General features: G+C 42.9%; 2 protein-coding genes across 2 annotated transcripts; one reads left to right on the plus strand and one right to left on the minus strand.

Annotated features, from left to right (window-relative positions):
* The first annotated feature begins 2,244 nt into the window (after positions 1–2,244).
* On the plus strand, positions 2,245–8,503 carry napbb (N-ethylmaleimide-sensitive factor attachment protein, beta b). The gene is made up of 11 exons (XM_072362338.1): positions 2,245–2,460; positions 3,486–3,565; positions 3,762–3,878; positions 5,190–5,236; positions 5,623–5,700; positions 5,814–5,869; positions 6,593–6,677; positions 6,758–6,862; positions 6,958–7,026; positions 7,143–7,193; positions 7,280–8,503. Exons 1-11 carry the CDS (start codon positions 2,360–2,362, stop codon positions 7,379–7,381), a joined length of 891 nt encoding a protein of 296 aa, XP_072218439.1. The 5' UTR covers positions 2,245–2,359; the 3' UTR covers positions 7,382–8,503.
* On the minus strand, positions 7,871–14,370 carry gzf1 (GDNF-inducible zinc finger protein 1). Its single transcript, XM_072362337.1, has 8 exons — positions 14,298–14,370; positions 12,488–13,500; positions 12,000–12,183; positions 11,735–11,901; positions 11,456–11,550; positions 11,162–11,329; positions 10,922–11,079; positions 7,871–10,693 (listed from the first exon to the last, which is right to left on the minus strand). Exons 2-8 carry the CDS (start codon positions 13,483–13,485, stop codon positions 9,938–9,940), a joined length of 2,526 nt encoding a protein of 841 aa, XP_072218438.1. The 5' UTR covers positions 13,486–13,500; positions 14,298–14,370; the 3' UTR covers positions 7,871–9,937.
* Positions 14,371–15,647: the final 1,277 nt, after the last annotated feature.

The following is a 15,647-nucleotide window of genomic DNA, read 5'->3' on the forward strand; positions in this document are numbered from 1 at the left end:
TATGTCCGGTGTACTAAAGAGCTGAGGTTATTTATTTGACTGTAAAGAACTTGGGACAACTTTAGTTGTTTTTCGTCCTGCTATATACATTTACCTTTGACCTGGGGGTCAAGCCACATAGGTATCCATGTTGAAGAAAGCATAATCAGTACACTTAATGAATTTATCATCTCCTGTGAGGTGTGTGTGTGTGTTACGTATTTATGACTGCCCTAAGTACCGCTCATCAGAACCAAAGCAGTAATCGCAGTTTCTTGACAGGGCGTTCACTTCCACCCATGAATTTTTATTACTGGCAGACTGGGCTTGCCACAGAGGGCATTAATTCACCATATGTGGCTTGGCTCGTACTAGTGGGAACCCTGAGTCATTTATAGGTCTTAAGCCATAAAGAAATACTTTATTTTTGGTGGCTTATCACTGATGTTTTATGGATGTAAACGTTTGGGTTGCTGGGTTGTGGAAATACCTCCCTCAGCTTGACTCTTTGGTTGCGTTTCAAGGCAGCTCTGTAATTTGTTAAGGTGACCATTCTAATAGCCAATTTGCTGCAGAACATCTGGACTAAAATCCATTTCGAATGGCTTGTTGACATTTACAACTGAAGAGCAAAAAACGTGTTAAAATCGACTGACACGCGGAGTTTGAGATCAATTAACAAATTGGATATATTGGAAAATGTTCGTGGCGAAAGCTTTTCAGTGTTTTTGTCTTAAAAAAAACCTGCAAATTTGAATAAGAAATGTTTAAATATTAAAAGTGTGTTTAGATGAATATGTTTAGATAATGGCATGTCTGTGTCTCTATTCAGCTTGCAGATAAACGGTATTTTCCACAGTTTAACTGACATCATATACATTAATATATCATACGATTAATAAAGGCTATTCATTCATCACAATTTCTGAACCTTTAATAAGTGCCGTTCTGTCTCTCTATAAAAGTAAGTGATTATGTTTTTATAAACCGGTCAAGTATTGTACAAAAGCTGCTTTTCTCTAATGTGATGTTATATTACATGTTCAGTGTTTATAATTAATGAACACATTAGGAAGAACTAATTAAACCTAACAAACAGCTTGTTTTTGCATAAAGCTGTTGGAAAAAATGGGGGTGGGGGAGGAGTGAAATCTCACAGCATCAGTGGCAGCTTTGACATTGCACATCATCTGGCACTACAGTTTGGCCATTTGGTTAATCATTGATGCAACACAAGCTCAGTCAACAACCAATAACTGTGTTGGGGCATGATGATGATATCTGGTTTCCTATCATGTAGTATCTTGGCAGTGTCAGAATGAACCTTGACACCAATTTGCTATCACAGATCAGTCTGCTCGCGAACAACAACCTCAGCTGTCTGCTCATCCTTTGGCAAGGTCGGAGATTTGGATGAAAAAAAAAAGAATAAAGAAAGGATTACAAACATATCACTTTTCACAGATACTTGTTAAACAGTAGCCCCTCTGAATGAAAAATATATTAGAGCTTATGGTCTGCATACTACTCTATGTAGGCTACAATATACCCTTTGAAATGGCAAAGCGTGAATTGTGGACATCACTTTTTAGAAATTTCAGTTATGAGACTTACAGTAAGTGTAAGTAACATTAACATATATCTAAAAGCTGCAAATATGGGCTTTTCACAGTCTGCTCATTTGGACTTTTTTCAGTTTACATCAGATTTAGTAAAGTGAATGATTTGTTCATGAAATATAAAGTTAATGTGCAAAGTAGCTGTCTTAATTAAGTGCAAAACATTCCTTTAAAATCTATCGAACAGACGTAGATTAGGCTCTTCAAGAATAAACCTAGTTATGTTGTCCTCAATGAAATATGTCACCTTGTAACAGTAAATATGTACAATAAATGTGAAGACGCCTTGGCTCGTAGCAGAGGTAAAAATCCGTGCAGGTTACTGAGCTTTTGCACAAGAGTAGTCCCATGTGAAAAGAAATGTTAAGTGTTCTTAAAAGTCTCTATTTAGCAAAATAAATACTCATAAGGAAAGTGAAACCTCACTCAGAATGCAGGAAATGTGGCCAGTCTGATGTGATCTTTTAGCGCCCTCTGCTGTATAGAAAACCAAAGCGCACTGTTTTGTGCCGCTTCACACACGCAGAGTAAAATATCGCACAATGTCTCACTGGGAATTGTAGTTTCATACCCATTTAAGGTCAAGTGTGGTTGCGGTGTACAGCACTCAAACTCCCGCGATGCAGCGGTGCTCCCCTAAGCCGCAAGCTTGCTCTCGCCTACGCTAAATCGACTGTAATCCTTACTGTACACAACTGAATCTATCTCTGCGGGTATTTTCACCCCAGTATAAGTTTTTCCCCCCCAAACGTACAAAAGAAATGGACAACTCTGGGAAAGAGAAGGAAGCGATTCAGCTGATGGCCGACGCTGACAAAAAAGTCAAGTCCTCTGGCTCCTTTTTGGGAGGGATGTTTGGAGGGTAAGGCAGCACTGCACCAAAGAACAGCAGCTAGCAACCGTCAGCTGTCAAAGTTGCCACGCAGGCTGTGTGCACGCAGTTGTTGAGTGGATACGGTTAGCTCTGGAGTTGTGAGCTAACTAAGGTTGTAGGAGCTTGTTGAAATGTTAAACCAGAGGAAGGTGACACTCGGTGTTCAGAGTAAAAAAAATCTTGCAAGTCAGTTAGCTAAGTTAGCTGTTACCGTGATTGTAAACAAGCGAGTAGTTTCTGCTGAAGCTTGTTGGCCTCTAAGCTTTCCAAGTAGACAGTTCATGTTTCATTAGAGAGGGGCTTCGGTTATCCAATTTGTCGATAGTCGGAGCCTTCTCTGTTATTCTAACCCGTTTCTGCATACTTTGACTTTGATAATCAGTACAAGAAGTCAGCTAATAGTACGTTTATTTTTTATTTTTTTGCGCAGTTATTTGCATTAAATGTCTATTTTAAGACCTCCACTTTCTATGAACCCAATGAAAACCCAATAAAAAAAACACTACTTGCATAATGTAATTCTGTCATAATCTCCAAACCAATAACTGGGAATGTATTGCTTTTTTCAGCAGCCCCCCCCCCCCTTTTCAATCCACGTGCCATCCCTGACAAATGTGTCAGGATGAATTGGAATTAAGTTCAAAAGGCATGATGGCAGTTAGAAGATTCGTCCCATGATTGCATGGAGCACAGACAAAACCATAACGCTTTTATACTGGCAGCTCTGGGGTTTGCCAGGCAGGGATGTAATCCTCTGCCCTCATTGAATGATCAGTGCTCCCCCGGAGGTTCTTGTCATGGACCGACATGGAGATGTTGAATGCTTCTGTAGTGGAATTTACGTTTCCCGCTCTTCCAATTTGAGATATTGCATTTAATTTCTAAATGAAAAACAGCTTGTTTGCATGGTATGACTTTAATATGCAGGACTAACTGATGGACATAACTAAATGGACATGTAGTCACAATCTGTACATGAGTTATAAGTGGGGTTTTTTTCTGTATTTTTCCAGAGGACATCACAAAGTGGAGGAGGCATGCGAGATGTACTGTAGAGCGGCCAACATGTTCAAGATGGCCAAGAACTGGAGCGGTGCGGCAGGCTGCCTCTTTTTCTTTTCTTTTTCTGTTAGAGATATCCGCACTTTAGAGGCTGTAAGATGACATGCTGGTTCATTGGCACTACGTGCAAAAAACCAAAAAAACCCAAACCAGTGTCAGCTGAATCCAAAGCAATGCGGTGAGGTTTGAAGGTGTCTGTCGTTTTTTCACTTTGCTCTTCTCTCCAGCCGCTGGGAACGCGTTTTGCAAGGCCGCACGCCTCCACATGCAGCTGCAGAACAAGCACGACTGTGCCGTCGGTTTCATCGATGCAGGAAACGCCTACAAGAAGTCTGACCCTAACGGTAAGAAAAGCTAACCTGGAGTAACCTCACCTGCGAACATTTACCCCATCTAAAGTGGGGATACGGCGACAGTCCATTACTAATGTCTCCTCCTGGGGAAGAGGTTACCTGTCTGTGATTAAAACACCCAACATCATGAGATTTCACAAAATATTGCTGCTTAGCTTGAAGCGTTTCGCAGCCAACATCATCAGCAGCCAGCAACTTCTAAGCATACACGTTAGTCAAGGGGAGATGAGCTCGTTAGCTGACTGAGACATATTTTTCTTTTTAGAGGGAGGAAGATTGTTGTATTTGGCTGTTTTTATGGTCCATCCAGCAGGACACACAGTGGTGTATAAAAGTCTGTGAACCTTTTACCATTTTCCTGTATTCCTGCTTAAGTAGGACCTCAAACGTCATCTGATTTTCACACCTGTCCTAAAAGTACATAAAGACGATCCAATTATAGCACAAACTGTTATATTTGCCCCATTAGCTATTTAAGAAAATGAGCCCAGTGTCACTGCTCTGAAAAGTATGTGAAGCTTAAACTCATTTCAGCTGGATTAGGGTCGGGATTTTGACTTGATCAGTTGAAAATTTGAGCTTAATTTGTCCTTAACCATTCCTTTTTTTGCTGGTGTTGCGCTGATGCTGCATGGCCCACTTCTATTATCTATATATCTGTATCTCATTGCCAGTGTGATTCTGAATGTATCGTTCCATCCGCGACGGCAAGTCGTTCTCGCCGAGACGCCGCAAAACAGGCTCAAACCACGATGCCTCCGCACGCCGCGTCTCACCGAAGGGATTCGCGATTGCATAGCTTTTTACGAACGCGACTCTCCATATTTAAGCCAGAAAGTTTTCCTTTGGTCGCATCTTTCCTCGGAACAGTTTCCCAGATGATCTCTTGTTGATCCATTTAATAGATCAGAGCAGCCACTCACACCCGATGGTCATTCTTTTGATTTTAAAGCATTCAACTCTCAATTCACCCTAACATTTAATTATGCCAATCTCAACGGTTGTCATACTCACGTAAAATATAATATTGGATCCCGATCTTTGATAATAAAGTATCTATGTCTTGCGTTTGATTGGTTTCTCTTTATTTACTTTGTGAAAACCTGAAGTTTTATGCCTTAATCATCCAGGAATATTGATCGTGTTGATTAATACGATACGTTTCTTACGGTTTACCTTGTTTCGCCCTGCTGTTACTATGTCTCAGTGCTGTGCAGTGAAAGTACTGTGCCACACGGTACAAGAGAGCTGTTGAATATGATGTCTAACTGTTCCCTCCTCTTCCCTTTATGCTGCTAAAAGAGGCAATCAAGTGTTTAAATGCTGCCATCGATATATACACAGACATGGTAAGATGCACATAGAACGTGTTCGTCGGTGTTCTGATCCACTGCAGTAAAGCTGGTCATGTTACATTTGTTTTTTTTAGGAAACGCATCAACTAAATGTTGCAGGCTTGTCCCTACCTTTTCCTCCAGCTACCCACATCAGCATACTCATATTGTCACAGTATCGTGCTTTTCAGTGCCCGTAATCTTTATGCAATTGCTTTTTCTGTCCATAAGAGAAGATTAAACCCGGGAATGCACAAACATTGTTGATGTAAAGCCACGGGCTGTACTTGACCTTGCCTCCCTGCATTGAGCATGGAACACCACACTTTCATTGACTTATGTGGCGTCTTGTGGATAGATCCAGTCAGTAATGATTTTTTTCCTCTCCTCTTCCCCCCCAGGGAAGATTTACCATCGCTGCCAAACACCACATCAATATTGCAGAGATCTATGAGTCTGAGATGGTGGACATTGAAAAGGTAACGCTGCCAAAGTCTGTGCAGGCAACTAATACTACCAATAACTGTGAATACTACAACTATAATGCGTGTTTGTTGTGAGGAACGTGTCCCCCTTTTTGTCACCTGGACAGGCCATAGCACATTACGAACAAGCAGCAGACTACTACAAAGGAGAAGAGTCAAACAGGTACCGTTTCTTAACTCTGCTGTTCTTTCAATATCAGGAGATCTTTCTTCTTGTTATGAAAGGTCCACTTCACCAGCTCTTTAAAGGACGGATTTAATCATTAAGTTCTTGTTTATTTACCTCGAATTAGAACAATCCTCATAAGACGAGGGCTAATGGAATACTTCCTACCTTAAAACTGGAATTTCAAACATAGATTTTGTATCTATTAGAAACGTGTTACTGCTCACAGGGTAACATCTGTGGCAGTTTCTATGTGGCTCTCAAGAATGTCAACAGTTACATCTGCGCTACTACTCTTATCTGCCTCTACAACCGCTTGCCAACTCTGGATGGATGCATTGTCCTGGGGACTGCTTTGGAGAACCCCCGCATGAAGAAGAATGCAGCACAAGCTAATGAACGTGAAGAACGGCACTGCCCACCCTCCACACATTCTGCTGAGCTGTTGCTCTGAACGCCGCAGGAGGTCACTCCTGCCAGCAGCAATAGCCATGCATAATGAAAGCTCCTAATTGTAAAAAATTACTGCCAACAATGAAATTTTCCCTTTGGGATACATAAAAGTTTTTTTTTTTTCCTTTTAATTTAACTGCATTCGTCTGCGGCTCATAACTGCCTCTGCTGAGCAGCTCCGATAATTGCGCTGTACTGATTTTCCCATGCTGTCAGTTTTACTGTTTTATTCAGTGTTACATTGATGTTTTATGCACGTTTTCTTAGTTCTGCCAACAAGTGTCTGCTGAAAGTGGGAGCGTACTGTGCTCAGCTGGAACAGTACCAGAAGGCTATTGAGATCTACGAGCAGGTGTGTACTTCTGCTTTTGCATTCGTGCATCCTGCTCACGTTTGCTGACACCTTTTGCTCCGTTTGAATGTTGGATCCAGGTTGGAGCGAACACGATGGACAACCCGTTGCTGAAATACAGCGCCAAAGAGTATTTCTTCAAAGCCTCCCTCTGTCATTTCATCGTCGACGAGCTCAACGCCAAGGTGGGTTTGCGCTACTGCGGCTCTCTCCGATTGTTTGGGAAAGTGGTGGTGGGGGGGGGGGTGTAGTCGAATTTTAACACGCCGTGTCTCCACAGATTGCGGTGGAAAAGTACGAGGAGATGTTCCCGGCGTTTTCAGACTCCAGAGAATGCAAGTTGTTGAAGGTAGCTCAGAGTTGAGCGCTGAAAAAAAAAAAATCCGACGAGCAAATCCCAAATGTCTTTTCCCTCTTCGACTTTGTTTATAGTTTGAGAATAACTCAGTTTTTCTTCTCTGACAGAAACTCCTCGAGGCTCATGAGGAACAGAACAGTGAAGCATTCACTGAGGCAGTAAGTCTGGTGTTAACTCTTTCAGCGGCTTCTCAGGACTGTGCCATGGTAAACCGCTCATTGTGTCCAACGTTTGCCTGTTGCAGGTCAAAGAGTTTGACTCAATCTCCCGTCTGGATCAGTGGCACACAACCCTCCTGCTGCGCATCAAAAAGACCATCCAGGGTGATGAAGGGGATTTGAAATGAGAGAAACCTTTGGGTAGGGATGCAGCATGGAGGGACAATTCAATCACGCATGCTTTTGCGCGCACACACACACACACACACACACACAGACACAAAACGATGCACATTTTCACGCTCATCTCACTGTATATAGCATCTGGACAGGAGTGTCTGCTCATCTGGAGCATCCCACTGCTCACTGCTGTACTGTAAGATACTGTCATTAGTTTTCATTCAAAGCATATCTGAATCCAGTCAGAATGTAAACCCCCCCGCCCTCACCTCTGTCCAGAGGATTGCTGCATACCTTTTTCCCTCTGAAATGCGACCTTTGACATTTCAGCGGTTTGTTCTTTCTAATCAGATGCTACTATTGGCAAGAGGCACTGCATGTTTTGTACAGTCGTTTCCTAGTCAGATGCAGCTTGTTTTTCTTTTTTTTTCTTTTTTTCTATTCCAGTTATTATATACCGAAACAAATAATCTAAATGTTGTTGTTTTTTTCTCCAGTTTCATGTTCAAAAGACAGGTGTGAGTGAACTTTCAAGAATGCTCCATCATCCTGTGTTTTGTGTTTGCTGGGATAGAAAAAGGGTCAAATCAATGTTCTTAGACCATAGTTATTTATTAGAGGCACAGAAAGGGATTTTATTTCCATTTTGTCACCACATTAAGCGACTCCTCTTGAAAAAGGGCAACGATATGCACAAGGGTAGACTGTTAAATATTTGTACCGAAACACAATGACATCATGGTTTTATTATTTTTAAGTTTAATACTTTAGGATATGCTGATGTATATCTGTATGCTGCGATATATATATATATATATATATATGTATATGTATATATAGCACCGATACGGAGCCCCCTAACACTTATCCCCAGGACAGTAATCTTGGGATAATGTGCTTTATTGGTCTCTCATCTCATGGCCAGTTGCTAAGCATGTCATTGTGTATAGTTCAGTGTTGTGTACATTCACTAGTGTTAGCCAGACCAAAGTTTTTACAACAGAGTCAGTTGCTCTTGTGTTCCCAGCTTCTTCCAGCTGGAATAACAACAATAGACTGTCGATGTGATCTGTATGCTTGTTCAAATAAAGGTATTATATACAGTGCTGTAGTACTGTTCAAAATTAAAAGCGCGTCATGGTTGTAATTTCTAGATTCTAAAGTGTATTCCCTTCTCCGCCTATTAGCAAGTTGATTTATTCCTTTATCGATGTCTTACGTTCTTCTGAGTGTAGTCGATCCGCTGCCTGTGAGGCTAATCTGATACCTGAAAGTTCCAGTGTGCAGGGGTGGCACATCACACTGGGAGTGGGATTTGTTAAAGCGCACCGTCTAACCTTGTTTTCCGCATTTCCACATGAATCCAAGACATAGTGTGCTTCTGATGGATTACATTGCAACTGGCTGACCAACTCTACTCAGTATTCCACTGGACAGTATGGCACTAATTGAGCGATTCAAATATTTGTTTTTTTTTATTGAAACATTTGACATCTTCTTTTAAAATGACACTCGTTTAGAAAATACCACCAATTATTTTTTATTTGTTCAACTTAACTGTTGCTCAGCAGAAAGAACGAAAACACCAGATTTAAAGTCATTTAATTTACCTTCAGACCAAGATTGATCCAGCTGTTGGTAACAGACGTTGATCCAGATGTTGGTAACAGACCATGTATGTTCATTCTAATTTGATTCAGTATATTATACTCTATGGAACTTGTACAACATAATGTTGGTGTTCATTACACCTTAAGTATAGCTCTATGGTATGTTAAGACAACAACTGAACTAAAATCATAATAATCATGAAATACCGGCTGGTCACAAAAGAAATCCTTTATACTTAAATAACGAGAGTGATGGAGTTTTATATCCTTGCATCCAGTGAGGAAGCTGCCATCAATTAGCCACCAATGCTGGCCATATTTGTTGGTGTTTAATAAAGATCTATAAGAAGAGTCGGGGGAAAGTTTTAAGGAGAGTAAAAGTGCCTCATATTCAGATTAAATCACACTCATGGGAAGTAAATGTATCAACAGGAAAAACAGGCACTCAACCTTATGCCAGCAGAACAAACAGCGGAGATGTTCCAAGCAATACTGATCACAGGCTCAGCGTTCTTTGCTTTCAGGGTAATAGTCGAGTGCAAAGTCAGGATAACGTTATCTAAGCTAACGAGAAGTCGTTACGTTGCCTGAAACGCATTAAGTTCATTAAGATCTGAGGCCAGTCCCAAAATATTTGCCTCTTTTTTAAGTTTTTTTTTATAAAACGCACCTAACCTGAATCTGGTGGCAGATGGGAGGATGCTCCCTCTGCTGCTAGTCCTGAAAACACTTCATTACAAAAGCAAAGAAATAACCATTGAAAAGAAAACTGTCCAGTGTCCGTCTGTGCAAAGCAACAAAACACGCTATGAAGAGTTCCACGTACAACGCTAAATGATTAATCAAAGACTAAATAAACCCCGTCATCTGTGTTGCGCAGTATCAGCAAATGGTGATCAGCTGCAAAAACCTTTACCAGAGCAGCCTTTAACTACTGAAAATACTTGTGTGTTTCTACACAGCCTCTTGATCCGAAGCTTCTGTTGGTTCAGCTGTAGGATGGTCTGCTGGGCTATGCTCTCCATCCCTTTGAGCAACAGCTGTTTGTTCGTTTTCACAAACCTTGTCATTAGCAGTCACTGTCTCCACGTCAGGCCGTAAAGTATCGGTCTCGGAGATTACCTTATTCTCTGAAGGTGGAGCCAGAATAGTCTGGGAAGCAGCTGCCTCCAGTACAGATGTCGTAGAGACCGTTGGGATGTCTGAGACTGATGCTAACAAGGCTTCGGTAACAGGGACTGAGAGAGTGGGCACGGACAGAGAAGTGGAAGGTGCTTCCGAGGACAGAGAAACAGTGTGTGTCACAGACACTGGTATAGAAAAGGGGACGGGGATGGCTGACCCATCTAAGGATATGACGTTTGTTCCCGCTCCGTTTGTGGCTACTATTGGCTGGATCTGCGTGCCTGGCGGAACCTCTGTGTGGATGACAGTGATGCCGCCATGGCTGACCAGAGCAATGGCTCCGTGACTGGTCCAGTCAGAGTGTAGCGTGACCGGCTCAGTCGGAACTACAATAGACTCAGTGTGGGGTTTTCCAGCTTCAATACCAGAACCAGCAGCACTAGGACTTTTGTTCGCCGTGCTCTTTTTCGGTCCCGCGTCAGCTCTTTCTGTCCTTTCCTTTGAGGAAAACCTGGGCTTCTTTTCCTCCACATTTCCCTCCAGCACCACCAGGTAGGTCTTCCACGGAGCGTCCGAGTCATGAATCTGAAGCGTAAACAAACGGGTGTCATTTTCACAGCGCTCAGCAAGGCAACACAACTGATCAGATGACCAAAAAAAATGCACCGGGAGTCACTGCGTCACAGTACGGTTCTTCAACATGGCTGCTGCAGCTTCAGCCAGGGAGTGACTTTAACCAACAAACTGCACCCATATAGTTGGAAAATACCCTTGTGAATTCTACGGCACCGCAGTTGGAGAAGCGCCACTCACCATAGTGTGCCTGCGAAGGGTGGACTTGTCTGTAAAAGTGCGTTTGCAGAGGCCACACATGTAGGGCTTCTCTCCCGTGTGAATACGCCGGTGCCTCTGGAGCGCGTTGAGCTGAGTGAACTGTTTATCGCAGTCTTTGCAGCTGTACGGACGCTCGCCTAAAGAAGATGCCCATTTCAGGTCACTCGCATTTTACAAAAATCACATCCGAGTGCGTGTGTAAAGAGTCCTCATAATTACCCGTGTGTATCTTAAGATGCTGGTTCAGAGAGTTCCTCTGAGCGAAGCCTCGGCCACACTGCTCGCACTTGTATGGCTTAAACCCGGTGTGGATGTTTGAGTGGTGTCTCAGGTATTCTTTCGATGCAAAGCTTTTCCCGCAGGCCTCACACATGAAAGGTTTCTCTCCTGATGCAAGGAGGGGAAAGAAAAGAAAAGAAAAGAAAAAAAACCCAGAAAAAGAGCAATCTTTTGGTCAGCTGAGTCATAAGTCCCATTTGTGTGAAGAAATGCTGAAAGCTGCTCACGTTCTACCTGTGTGGGATCTCTTGTGATACGCCAACATGTGCTTCTGAGTGAACCGGGCCTCACATTCATCACAGGCGAAAGGCTTCTCTCCAGTGTGAGTCCTAAACGTGTGTAAACGCACGGGTTTAGCTGTCATTATTCTATCACAAAACTACAAATACTCCTTTATCTTTCTGTTTATGATAAAGAAAGCTTAGCAAAACAAACACATCTGAAACCACACATTGGTCACAACCTTTATCGTTTTGTGAGCATTACTCAAATAGCATCGTGTGACCTCTCTACCTGTGATGCATCTTGAGGGCAGAGTTTTGGGTAAATCTGGCCCCGCAGTCAGTGCACTCGTAGGGCTTCATGCCTGTGTGAGTCCTCTCGTGCAACAGCAAGGCCGCTTTGGAGCTGAGCGCCTTCCCGCAAGTAGGACACACGTGTTGCAGGTTTCGTTCGTGTACCTAAGCAGCGGCAGAGACGGAACAGTTCATGCGGAAAAGCCCCGCCATATGTCTTTCGGGGAAACAAAGAGGCGCGTGAAACGTTCTCGCTTCCTCACCTGTCTTTGATGGCGGACGACATCCTTCTTTCGTTTGAAGGTCTTGGAGCAGGAGTCGCAGGCAAAGAGCCTCTCGTTACTGTGGACGTGCTTTTCGTGGATCTTAAGGTTGCTGCGGTTGGCAAAGGTCTGCATGCAGGTCTCACAGCGATAGACGACGTCTGCTTTCACTCCGTGGTAGGTGCTTGTGAAGAGAGAGGGAGACGGCCGCTTAGAGAAATACCAGAAGACAAATGTTCTCTGGGGAAAAACTGACAATGAAAATTTCATTGTGCCTGTCTGCTGCAGTGGTGATTATCACAGGGATTATTTGTTCGTTCAACTACATTTGACCTAATTTACTTTGTTTTCTCATCTTGTTCTGAGACTTAAAGAATTTATTCATTTTTACATAGCTTACATTGTCCGAGTTGTGGTGGAAAAGATTTCAGCGTGGTGATGTTAAGAGTACTGTGGTGGCATTCAATAAAGGAGCACTATAATGTTACCTGATGTGCTTCAAGTAGCTTCTCTCATAGTGGAAAGTCCGCTGGCACTTGTTACACTGGAACTGGGCCCTGGAGGTTCTTTTTAATTTCCCCTCGGACTGACCTTCCTCTGCCTCGTCTTCTCCCTCCTCCTCAAGTAAAAACAAGGGGTCTTGAGAATCATTACTCTGATCATCGTCCTCACATTCCCAATCATCCACATCAGAGGAGGGCTTCCCCAGTGAGGACTCATCTCCTTTATCTTTTTTATCTTCTGGCTGTGCCTCATCCTCAGTCCCGTTCCCACACTCCTTCGCACCAGCGCTGCCGACTTGACTTTCACCGTGAGGGGCCTCTTTTGGAGAATACCATTGCCTCTGAAGCACTTTTTGGCCCGCCACTTTCAGCTTTAGCCGCTTTCCTCGTCTTTTGTCATTCCTCAGCGTCATTTTTGCCTTACTTTTCTTTTTAACGACTTCCCTTTCAGAGGTCTGCGGAGAGAGCGGTCGCTTACAAAGTAAGCTTTTCGGGTTCTTCTGCTCTTTGGATTTTTCTCCTGACGTTGCATCGTGCACGTCAACCGGCTCTTCAACCGTGGACACAGACGTTTTCCCTCTGGGCTTTTGTAGAACTCCAGCACTCAGGGCGTTGCCACAAACCTCAGACAGACCCCCACAGTCCAAAAACTGTGCCATTGCTTGTACATCACGAATCTTATTCCTGGCAACTTCAACTTTACCAGTGTAAACAAATTCCAAAAACTTGGAGAAATCACTGAAATTCATATTTGATAGTATCAATTTGTCCTGGGTTGCATCCTCACACAGAAGAATCCTCTTGAAATAGCCACTGGATGCAGCAAGTATCACCTGGTGGGCCTGGAATTCTTGCAAATCCCCCTGATAGTCCACCTGCACCGTGACATCGCACAGTTGTCCTTGCAGCCTCAGATCACGCAGAGAAGAAAGAATGCTTTCATGATGTGAATTTGACGTGAGCTGGACCACTTTGATCCCCATGATTCACTAGTGGTGCTGAGAAAAACAGAAAGAGGTGACATGTGGGACATCAACTAGTATCTTAAAATTAGTTCTATGAAGGGGACCTCGGTGCCTCGTTTTGACCTAAATGTACGTCCTTGAAGCCATCACGACAGGCGCTACATTTAAAAGCAGTTTGTGAGGGTGTAACATGAAATTCTGCCACCCATCACAATCTGATATCCGATTTAGATTTTCTGCAAGTGAAAACGCTGTTGTGTGACCATAGTAAATAAATGGTCTTCTCGGTCTACTCGGATTATTTGATTCTAACATAATATGGAGAACTGTTCAATAAGAGTGAACAGCTGTCAGGTACGTGAACGTCTCTAAATAAGTATGATAAAACCAGCTAAACAAACAAACATTCACAGTGTAGCACTACTGGGTTTTGTGGTACTGGGTTTTCGTTCGTGGGCTGCTTTGACCAAAGGGGGAAAAGGGCAGCTTGTATCCAACTTGAATTACGTGCTTTACGAGTTCGTCAAAAATGACCATTTAAAGACCGTTCACCGCTCTGACAGAGGGTATACCCTCGTAAACACACATACCCACTCCCCTAAAACAATTGCACACATACAGTAATGATTTTGTCTTGATACTATTCACTGCAGGAGTCAGTAAATGCTAACAGTAGCATGCAAGCTAGGCTAGCTAAAGTTAAGCGTCAACCGCGCGACGAATGCGTGTGTAAACAACATCATGAACTCAATCTACATCACACTGCACACGGTGCACGGTTGACTTGGGACGGCCAGCTGGCTTACACAACAAGAAGCAAGTTTTCTTACCGTAAGCTCGGTAAAATGGCAGCCCTTCACAAATGCCGTGTTCAGCGGAAGGCACTTCCTGCAAAAGTCTCTCGCACGAACTGCACTTACGCGCCAGTGACATCCGGTGCCACAACAGCTGATTTGGGGTCAGCGCTTCGTTCACAGGGGCACTTAAATCATGTGAATGGCCGAGATAGAAAGCTGACTTTGGATCATTTTACTGAGCCATTGACAATAAGCGGTACCGAAAACTAGCGCATATGAAAAGTTATTCATGATGTAGCCCCTTCAGCGATCGGTTTATACGACTCCACAGCCTACATTTGTTCGGCTTTGACTTAAACATAATTTGCCATAAACAGCAATACTATTACTATTTAAATGCATTTAGCAGAAGTTAAATGGTGCTTTACGGCTTAGCGAGTTAAACGTTGCAGAAGAAGCTTTTTGGCAACTGTATCAATAATTCTGATTAGAGAGGGTAATTTGTGTAAAGTTATGAAGTTACGGTAAAACATAACGAGAACGTATTCATAAATGCAATACCCCACACTGTCCACAGGGTGGCGCAGCTGCACAGAGGGACAACGTCATTTTACACGTATGCTGTTGGCTGATCGACGATTCTCGTGGTACGATTAAAAATCTGTCCACACGTATATAAAAGCTGAATTTGCTGCCTTACTCGGAATTAGTCATTCTCCCTTTCTGAGATGTGCGTGTAATGGGGTGAAACTTCCGTTGATATTTTAAACGAGTTCATTCCGGCGTTTTCGCCCACAGTCTAATTGCAGTGTGCTGCAGTTGTCTGGGAATACAAATACCAATCGACCAACATGCTGACGGAATTAAACTCTTTTGTTCACATTCAAACCGTCATGTATTATCTACAGGGGTGCAAAATTCTGTCATTCCAAAGGTGTATGGAAAGCTACTCGGGGATTCACTGGGGTGCTGTTCTGCAGCAGCCGAGTTTTTTTTTTTTCTTTCTTTCTTTTTTTTCTTCTCAGGATATCCATATACCTTACATTTGTCGTAATGAATTCTGCAAGCTCGCTCTCTGCTCTGTTCCGGTGACTCATGCTGCTCTCTGGGCCAACCCCGTGCAGACTTCATCTCTGACCTGGAACACAATGTTCACCTGGCTTTTATTAGAATACACCTCTACCACACACAGTATCGTTAGATGACACTTAAAACAAACTGGTCCTTAATGATTTCTCATGTGATGATTAACAACTTTCAACGTTAAGTGTGTGATCCAGGAATTAAAGAAGGTTTGCATATATGTCAACATGAGGTATTCAGTCATCATGGATATAAGATGGGAGTTTAATGTAATAACGTGATAAATTATTCTTTGTGCAC

This window comes from Leuresthes tenuis, unplaced genomic scaffold, assembly GCF_036924035.1.
Source record: "Leuresthes tenuis unplaced genomic scaffold, fLeuTen1.0.hap1 SCAF_13, whole genome shotgun sequence".
NCBI classification, from domain to species: domain Eukaryota; kingdom Metazoa; phylum Chordata; class Actinopteri; order Atheriniformes; family Atherinopsidae; genus Leuresthes; species Leuresthes tenuis.